This window comes from Arachis ipaensis, chromosome B01 (genome assembly GCF_000816755.2).
Source record: "Arachis ipaensis cultivar K30076 chromosome B01, Araip1.1, whole genome shotgun sequence".
NCBI lineage: Eukaryota > Viridiplantae > Streptophyta > Magnoliopsida > Fabales > Fabaceae > Arachis > Arachis ipaensis.
Window position 1 is genome coordinate 24,266,955 of NC_029785.2, and position 10,161 is coordinate 24,277,115.

General features: G+C 39.4%; 1 protein-coding gene across 1 annotated transcript; it reads left to right on the top strand.

Moving 5' to 3' along the window:
- On the top strand, positions 8,738–9,850 carry LOC107648593 (protein MAINTENANCE OF MERISTEMS-like). The gene is made up of 4 exons (XM_016352405.1): positions 8,738–8,821; positions 8,982–9,179; positions 9,281–9,669; positions 9,760–9,850. The coding sequence occupies exons 1-4, from the start codon at positions 8,738–8,740 to the stop codon at positions 9,848–9,850; spliced, it is 762 nt and encodes a 253-aa protein (XP_016207891.1).

Sequence of the window (10,161 nt, forward strand, 5' to 3'; positions counted from 1 at the left end):
GGACTAACGATTATTTGATATGTTTTTTTGAATTGTTGACTTTTAAAAATTAATTATTCTGTTTTCAATTGAGTTATGAAATGTGGAATACTTGTTTAATATATTTTTTTATTTCGACTTTAAATGTTTACTTTTGAAATAGATTTTTTATTCCAGTTTTTTATTTTTTATCAGAGGGTTCGCCTATTTTTTCCTAGGCGAGTGAGTCGCACGCTTGCACCACCGAACACCATTATTCTTTACTTGAGGGAGGCTGGGTTTGGCGACACGGTGTCGCTCAGAGACTTTGTGTTTGACAACTCCCTGATCACGGCATTCGTGGACTGCTGGCGTCCGGAGACCTACACTTTCCACTTGCTGTGGGGCGAGTACACTATCACCCTGCAGGATATTGCGTACCTCCTCGGGTTATACACGTATGGAGAGCCAATGGATGGTGCTTCCATGATTTTCAGACATAGTACGAGCACTCGGCCTGTGATTGGGTGGAGTAGCTACTTGGTGCCAGGCCTCCTCATGGTCAGCAACAAGGTGCGCAGAGAAAGGAGTCTTTCTCCATCAAGTTGACATGGCTTCGGGACCAGGTCCGTCATATGCCCGATACCGCTGATCTAACCACCTTCTGACAGTACACGAGGTGTTATATACTATTGCTGATTGGGGGCTACCTGATGACTGACAAGTCAAACAATCAGGCCCATCTCCGGTGGCTGCCACTGTTGGATGACTTCTAGAGGTGCCACAGACTGTCTTGGGGATTTGTTGTACTTGCATGGACGTACCATTCCCTATGCTCTGCAGCATATCGAGACATCACTGACATTGCTGGATGCACTCCGCTTGTAGTCTTATGGATATACCATAGATGTCCTCAGTGGTGTCCACCTGAGAGACAGGTTCTGACATATCCCATGATTCCGAGGTAACTATTAGTACTTATGGTTTTCTTTTTCTTTAATTATGTAATCGAAGATCCTCTTGCGTATATTGATACACTTTTATTCTTGCATACATCGACAGGTTGATAGGTATGGCCCAACAGAGTAGGAACCAACACGAACAGAAAGTCCTTCGACGGTGGCTGGCATTGGATCGGTTACAGTTACATGAGGTAAGCGAAACTCTTTTATTTAGTTACAACTAAATAAATTACATATCCGGAGTCATTGGCTATCGGCTGGCGTGGGTTGATGGGGACAACCTCTCCGAGTATACCCTGTTTTCCTGCATAGACCACACCGTTTATCTTGGCGTCTTCCCTCGCCCATCTCATTACCAAACCTCGTGGAAATCGGTCTGCCAGTTGCTTTCCTGCATGCATGGATGGATTAGGACACAATCGTGTCTCGTACCATTTCTGCCACAACTTTTCGTCTGGAATTGGTGAGAACTCCACGTCATACACCTTGAACACAGCCTCCTGCATGCACACCGGATGAACATATGGACTCCATTCGACGTTTGCGGTGGCACAAGCGGTAAGCGCATGATGACATGGAAAATAGAGTGATTAGAAAAGGCCACAGTCACACGTGCCACAGTCACACGTGCCCACCGTCAACCGAGCACGGAATGAACCTCGAGACCAACCCTTGAAAGATTTTAACTCCTCAACCACAAACACTAAAGCCCTTCAGTTGCAATGAGTAACACGCATTTTCGAGATTCCCTCTCAATAGCAGCTACCATCCATTGAGAAAATTGATTCCCCATTGCCAGCTGTGCTTGTGCCTTCTTGCCCTTTCTAACAAACAACTGATGCAGCCTCTCCTAAGTGCATCACTCGATAGCTGCAATCAATAAATAACGCGTACCCTTAAGAACTACATTCATGCACTCAGAGAGGTTTATTGTCATGTGTACAAACTGGCAACCACCATCTTAGTGTTGTAAACATATTTTCTTGTTGAATCTTCCAGTCCAACCTACTATCTCACGCAACAAATCTCTCAATGCATCCATGTAACACTCATACCCAGCCTTGCTTGAACTATAAGCAGTATTAATGAGATATCTCTTTTCCTCGGCAGACTTGAAACGAGACATGAAGTTTGCGGCCATGTGCCTAATGCAATAAGCATGGAACGCTCTGGGAGGGTGCCAACCACTATCATCGGCTCTCAGTGCAGCCTTAATCATCTGTGATCTATTAGATATAATTGTCAGGCCTTCTTGTGGTGGGGTCACATGTCATCTCAAGTTGGTAAGGAAGAACGATCAGGACTCTTTAGTCTCAGACTCAACAATTGCAAACGCCATTGGAAGGATATTACTGTTACCGTCTTGTGCCACTCTAATAAGTAACACTCCACCATATTTGCCATACATATGCATACCAACGACGAAGACGAAGGGCTTTCAATGCTTTAAAGCCTCCACACAGGCAGGAAAGCCCATAATACCTTATCAAATTGGCTATAGTCACGTACCACGAAGTTCCCATTTGATGCCACGTTATCTTAAGCTCTTTTTAGGGTTCTTTTTCATTTGAATAATGAATTCAAAACCAAAGTGGTGGTGCTCAAGAATATGTGGTTACATTTGATGAACTTAAGATATTTGAATCTTGTAGAAACGAAAGGAGAATTTTCATAAATAGAAACTTAAAGAAGTATTATGAGAATTCAAATCAACTCCTTGAAGTAGTGAAAAAAAAGTCTGGAAAGATAAAAAGTTTCAAAGTTATAAGGCTCTGAGCACCAATGACTAAGGTCAGTTATGTGCCTGTGATGTTTGTATTTCTAGGAAAGACTTGGGTAAGTAAATTTGAGGGGTGCTTTATCACTTGATAACTTGGGCAACTGGATAGAGATTATCGATTGAAAGCCTGCTTAAAGAGTTGCCTTAAGACAAAACATTAAGAAGTCCAAAGAGGTTTTGGGCATCAATGTTTGGATCAACAAAACACTAATTATGTGCTTGTGGTGTAATTGTGTCAAAGCGAGGCTTGGGTAATTAGATCTGAGGGGTGCTTTATCACCTGGTAACTTGGCCCAACTGGCTTGGGATTATCGATGAAAGCCCATTAAGAGCTGCCTTGTGATAGAACACTTAGAGTCAAAAGCCTCAAAGATATTTCTCCAAATTAAATATGAAGTAACTGCCTTCAAGTCATATAAGCCTAAAAAAATTCTCATAATGCAATTCGAATATAAGTTTTTTAGAAATTTTCAAATCCAAAGTATGCAAGCTTCATCAAGGATAAGAGAAAGCAAATGTAACCACAAGAACTATCATAAATCCCACTTTTTAAAATTTAAATTTTGCAAACTTTTTAATTCTTTTCACTTAAGGTAAACTCTGATTATTTTTCTTTTTGCTTGAAGATAAGCAAAGTTTTAAGTTTGGTGTTGTGATGACACGTCATCTTAAGTTATTTTTAGGATTCTTTTTCATTTATTTTCTTAATTTTTTTAGATTTTTAATCAAATTTCTTATATTTTCTAGTGGATTTTCATAAATAAACAAATATTTAGAGTTGTGTTAGTATTATTGTGTTTTCAGGTATTTTTAGCCTAAAATAATCAAGGATTAAAAGCTTTTTGACAAAAAAAAAATACACATACAGTTCAAGGATTCTTCAACCCAGCCCAAACCAGATGCCTAAGTATTCAAACAAGGACACCTGGTGGTCCTCCTCAGCCCAACATGGATGCCCGACGACTGCACATGTAAGCTCGGCGTCCCCCTCATGTGATCATGCACGCCTGGCGGCCAAATTCACAAGCCCGGCATGCCTTCCTTCTTGGCACCCACGTCCGGCTTCTCTCAACACAAGCCCAGCATCCAAGCTCCCTGAAAGGTGTAATTGGGCCTACGCCCACATTCAAGGATGTAAGCTCGACGTGCCTCAAGCTCAACTCCCAGCATTCAATTCTTCAACACTTAACAAGGCCCAAATTTAATTATCAAATCATTAGAAACCTTAAATCACATTCAAAGATTGAAGATTCAAGAGATTGGTTATCATTAATTCCTTCTAGAAAGATAAAGATTCGGTTGCTAGAATTTATTTCTAGATTAGATTTGAATTATTGTTTTGATTTGAATTTGAAGTAGGTAGTTAGCTATCTTATCTTTGTTAAAGATAAGATTAGATTGAGTTTTTGAATTTGAATTCTAGATAGAACTTAGGATATAAATAAGTGAACAAAGTTTACATGAGAGATCACCCAGGATCTGGGATCTTCGGATCCTTAGCATCTCTCTCATCTTTTTAGTTTTCTTTTCTATCATGAGTCACTAAACCTCCCTGTTGAAGGTTAGGAGCTCTGTTTGGTTTTAAGATTAATAATGTAAGTGTTTCTTTATTTTAATTCATACTTCTTTACTTTTTCAAGATTGAGTTTTGTTCTTCATCAATAAGGGTTAGAACTATTGGAAAATATTCTATATCTGTCTTGGATTTTGATTTTATATTTGAAAAAATTAATTTTAGAATTAGCTTAAAAATCATCACGTAATCTTCACTTAAAATACGTGACATATAATTCGGCTAGTGATAGTTCTTGAAGGTTGTGCGGCTTAAAATCGAGGCCGTTCTTCACCTCTTCTCTCAATTAGTTGATCAAAAGATTGGTGATTAATTGGGTTTAGAGAAATTAAATCACCAAGGATTGGGGTTTAGTTATAAATAATTTGCTGTAAAAATATTTTTACATGAATTAAATAAGAAAGCATAAGCATTGTTTTTACAAGAATCAAACATCTCCGAGGCCTTCAACATTCTCATCTATTGATTTCTCTTAACTTCAAGCATTCTCCCGATTCTCTTCTTCTATTTCTTCTATTCTACAAGATCCACAATCCAATATCTAAGCTTTGATCAATCTAATTAGATATTTAATTAGACTTTTCTTGTCTTAATCTGTTAATCCTCGTGGGATTGATATCCACTCACTGTGGTATTACTTGAACAATCCGGTGCACTTGCCGGTATCGGTGAGCTTTAATTTTCGCTCATCACTATCATATTACGGGACGGCCCTGAAATCACATATTGTTTCGGGACAACAACTCTGCAATGCTTGGAACAACCTCGACACCTTATTGTATGACTCATCCCAATCACCGTATATCTGTGCAATTTTCTTTTGCTTTGCCATCTAGTCCTTTATGTACGAGGGTTTCAAGTGATAGCTTTGTCTAACTGCACCTTATAGAACAGAGATACTAACGGATGGGCTGGACTGTATTAAGGGAAGGATGACACTGTAGATGAGGTTGTTGTTCAACTGTCAATGGTTCTGAGACATGGTGGGGCTAAACACGAATGTGGACCTCTAACCCTACACACTTTCCTAACGAAATAAAATATACATGGTTGTCATTTATAACAAATATAATAATAATAATAATAAATAAGAAAATACACCACAATTAAACTTGACCTCACCAATATCTGAGGTTCTTTCAGAAGGCAACACGGAGATTCCAAGGGCATCCTACTGCAGATTGTTAGCAATGCACATGGTACTTTAATTAGTCTGACTCTGATGAGTAGATATTTTATACGCTTTCTAGCATCATTTTCATATAGTTTTTAGCATGTTTGTTTAGTTTTTATTAAGTTTTCATAAGTTTTAGTGTAAAATTCATATTTTTTTATTCTACTTTGATTTTTTGTATTTTTATGCAATTTCAGGTATTTTCTGGCTGAAATTGAGGAGCTGGAGCAAAAGTCTGATTCAGAGACAGAGAAAGCACTGCAGATGCTGTCCAAATCTAACCTCCTTGTACTCAGAAGAGCTTTTCTGGAGCTAAAGAAGTCTAAATGGAGCGTTCTCAATGGTTATAGAAAGGTGACTTCTAGAGCTTTCCAGCAATGTATAATAGTCTATACTTTGCTTCAGAATAGAAGGCCCAAAATTGGCGTCCAACGCCAGCCTCCTGCCCCCTTCCAAGCATCCAGCGCCCAAGAAGAAAAGACCAGCGTCCAAACGCCCAAAGAGAACCCCTAGCTAGCGTTCAATACCCTAGAGGCCTCATAGCATGTGGATCTCCTCAAAGCTCAGCCCAGACACTCACCAAGTGGGTCCCAGAAGCTAAAAGACTGTTTTACCCTTCTTATGTAATCCCTAGTCATTAGTTTAGTATTTAAGGGATATTTTACATAATCATAAAGACCTCTATGCCATATTTTCGTTTATCATTGTGTTTCCTATCAGTATGAGTTTCTAAACCTCCTAGGTTGAGGGGAGGAGCCCTGTTGAGATTTATGGATTAATAAAAGTATTACTATTTCTCTTCAATCCGTGTTTGATTCAATTCTAAGATGTATCTTCATTCTTCAACTTGATGAATGGAATGACCTGTGATAGTCATCTCCGTTCTTGATACTAACATTGCGTGCCTGACAACCACCCGTGTTCTTCTTGGGTTCGTGTGATGTGACTAGAAAGCATCGAACTGCCAGCTTGATTATACATCTCTTATACGGCTAATTCACGACTTTGTTGGGGACTTCTCGAGACACCAGTTCAGCTGAGGTATGGGGAGATTAGGGTCTCTGTGGTAGAGGTTAGAACCTAAAGGCACAGCATTCTCTTATCTGAAAGATTCGACCTTGTCTGTGGCGTTTTGAGTAGGATCATTAAGGAGAATGGACTGCAGGAGCTTCACCCTCAATCAGAGTGGATCCGCACTAACCCTGGGGTTCAGATCTGGAGGAGATTGACAACTGCGGTTGTACGACGTTGATCACATATAGCCTGCCATAGAAGAAATCATTCACAATTGAAGAAGATAGTAATACCAGAGTTAATCCAGAAGGACAAAGCATCTCCAAACCTTGTAATTCCATCTTTCATTCCTTTTATGCTTTTAACCAAATTCAAACCAATAACTCTTCTATCCACCTGCCTAATATCTGCAAGATAACCATAGCTTGCTTCAAACCACAATTCTCGTGGGATCGACCCTGACTCACTCAGGTATTACTTGGATGACTCAGTGTACTTGTTGGTTCAGTTGTACGAAGTGTGGGGATTCGTGCACCAGACTCCACAACTCAGTACTCAGCATTTCTGCGAATGCTATAATTCCTTATACTTTGCATTACTGCCTCTTCGCTTTTGAATCTGTAGCCCACCTAAAACTCCACACTACTGTCTAAGATGTAATCATCTCCACCCATGTTGAAAAATGGAGTTTTCTCGTGCATCGCATCCAGATCCAATGTATGATAGTGATTGGGTACAATTGATAAGGCCGAAATTGGGTGCGAAACAGGTAGAAGATACCGAATTATTGCGTCGACCGATGTCTCTGGTACAAACGCCTCCTCATCACCATCTTCAGAAGAACTACTATCGTTGCTATCAGCAACATACTCCTCATCGAGCTCCTCACCATCCACGTCCATATCTTCCAATGGACTAAGATCTACCACCACCTACATCACCAACCTTCGCAGAAAGCTCTATCATTTGTTCTGCCATGATTTTCCCATGGATGCCAAATATGAGACGCACATGCTCGTTGTCATGGAGCAAAAATAGGCGAAACCGAAAAAGTCCATTTTCCATTGGTGTTAGCAACCTATACCCAACCTTTCCAACCTCTTTTCTCCCGCTAGGACCAATGCTCCTCAATATCAGACTCTTAAGCTTAGACAAAGAACTTATTCGCCGAGTGCGCAACAGAATGAGATTATTACACTTAAATCCGAGTCCCTGTTTCTCATATGACAGTTGGGATACACACTTGCAACCACATATCCACCACTACTAAACATTTTGCTTAATTTTTGGAAGAAAAACGAAAGCGAAGAACAAGTGAGATCTTTGTGGAGAACACAAATAGTTGTACATCCTTTTATAGTTGTTGAAAATTTATTGTATACTATAAACGAGATATACATATTTGTCATTTCATATCTTATCTCTTTTACATTACAATGTAAACGCAATATACACAATGTTATTTTGTTTACACTGTAAACGAAATAAATAATTAAATACAAATTGATAAAAATGCTATAAAGTACGAAGTTTTTTCTTAAATAAAAAAAATTAATTAATTCCCCAAACAAGATTTTTGTGTTTTATTTTTCAAAATACGATTCTTTTTTGGTAATTAGGGCAAGTTTGCCGCACCTCTGGCGAACTCTAGGATGAGTTCGGCAGACTATATAAAGCTGGTGGGGCCATTTTTATTTGTCCCTTTTTTTTCCCAATCTCTCCTCCAATTTTATTTTGTTCCTTCTTTCTGTCTTTTCGACATCCGTAAAGTTCGTTATCGATGACATTCTCAGTTTCAGGTTAGTAAATAATATGTTAGTTAGAGTTACTTTTTTCATCTTAGTTAGAGTTACAGATTTACTGTTTACATGTTAGTTAGATTTTTTATGTTATTGTTTTCAAGTACAGTTGTTGTTTATTGTTTATAACATGTTAATTAGTATAAGTTATTAGTCAATTCTTAGTTAGTTTAGTCAGAATAATTAGTTTAAGTTGTGAATTACAAGGTAATTAGTAGAATAATTAATTAGGTTAAGTTAGATTAGAAAGAAACATGATTAGTAAAAATTTAGGGTTCAGTTAGTTATTAATTAGGGTTTTTTAGGGTGTTAGTTGATGGCATCATGTAGTTGGGTTAAATTTAAATTAGTAAGTTTATAAACTGATTAAGAACTAAGGTAGACAATTATAGATTTAATATATTTTTTAATAATTTAGTTAATGTAAAAGGAACTGAGTTCAGTATATGTGATTTTATTTTACTAGAGTGTGGTTAGATGGAGCAGCAGTTATTGGGCTACGAGAATACGATGTACAAATTGGATCAGGCTGAGCACATTGTTGGCAGGCTTGATCGAGTGGTAAAATTTTTTCATTGTTATTTTTTTAATTGTAATTGATAAACAATGAACTTGTTATTGTATGTGTTCACTGTCCCTTTTTTTTATTTTTTGTTTCCGTTTGGTAGGCACCTCGGATTTTGCGCTCAGACAGAATTTGATGACATGACCGCTGAAGCAGATTAGGTCATATCTCAGACAAGCCGGGTTTGAGTATCTGGCCTATATAGTTGAGTTTGAGCACGACTGGCCACTTGCCTCGGCGCTGATAGAGAGGTGGAAGCCTGAGTCCCACACGTTTAATCTACCATGCGAGGAGATGACTATCACCCTGCAGGACATGGCCTATCAGCTGGGACTCAGGATCGACGGTGAACCTGTGTGTGGATGCATAGGTGGTTAAGAGCAACACCATTAGGGACAGACCATTGAGGAGTTATATCAGCAGCTTCTGGGTGTTGTTCCTGGCCCATATGACAGACAGTCACAGACCAAGTGGATTGTGAAGCTCACTTGGTTCCACAACACGATTTGCAGAGAACTGGAGCAGGACGCCACAGAGGAGTGCTTGTTGAGGTACATGAGAGGGTACATCATGCAGTTGATAGGGGGTATCCTATTCCATATGCATCTGACTATCGGGTGCACATCAGGTGGCTCCCCTTACTAAAGGACCTCGAGACGTGTGGCGGGTTATCGTGGGGCTCGACTGTGCTGGCATGGCTGTACCGCCAGATGTGCCGTGCCACAGAGCATGGTCAGCGCAATATGGGTGGGTGCGTCAGCTTGCTACTGTCTTGGGCCTATCATCATATTATGCTATTACGGCCCGATGGCTTTGATACTCGTCAGTTTTCCCTGGTCGAAATGTATTATAAATACTTGTAAAAACCCTTCGTTAAATTATTAATTAGTTAATGAAATTGAGCGATAATGTGGAATTGTAGTTGGCATTGTAGGTGGGTTCAGTACCGGCCGGACAATGCCAAAGGCGAGAGCAGGCTTAGGCATTACAGACATACCCTGAACGGGATTGGATTGGGATGCTGAATGTAAGTGATAAATATTTAAGTATTACAAATTTATTTCAATTAAATACCTATTGCATTTGAAATTTGAATGTCGTCATTAATTTACCTTTTGTGAACAGGTTCAGTGGACGCCGTTTGCTGACCCATAGCTGATTGGTCTAATTCCACCAGCAATAGTGGAGGCGGAAGCCTCGGCGGCGGTTGTGTGCCCGCTTCTTTGCTTCGCTATCGTAAAGTCGCATTAGGTGAAACAACCAATCCGAAGTCATTACATCGAGGTTCAACCTGGTGAAATGATCTGGCCAGTCATATGGTCGAGAAATGGTAGGC

Excerpts from the sequence above, each read along its gene's own strand:
- LOC107648593 (XM_016352405.1), top strand. The coding sequence starts at position 8,738 with ATGGAGCAGCAGTTATTGGGCTACGAGAATACGATGTACAAATTGGAT. Across the intron at positions 8,822-8,981 it reads TTGGCAGGCTTGATCGAGTG|ATTAGGTCATATCTCAGACA; the intron begins GTAAAATTTTTT and ends CCGCTGAAGCAG. Across the intron at positions 9,180-9,280 it reads TCAGGATCGACGGTGAACCT|ACAGTCACAGACCAAGTGGA; the intron begins GTGTGTGGATGC and ends CCCATATGACAG.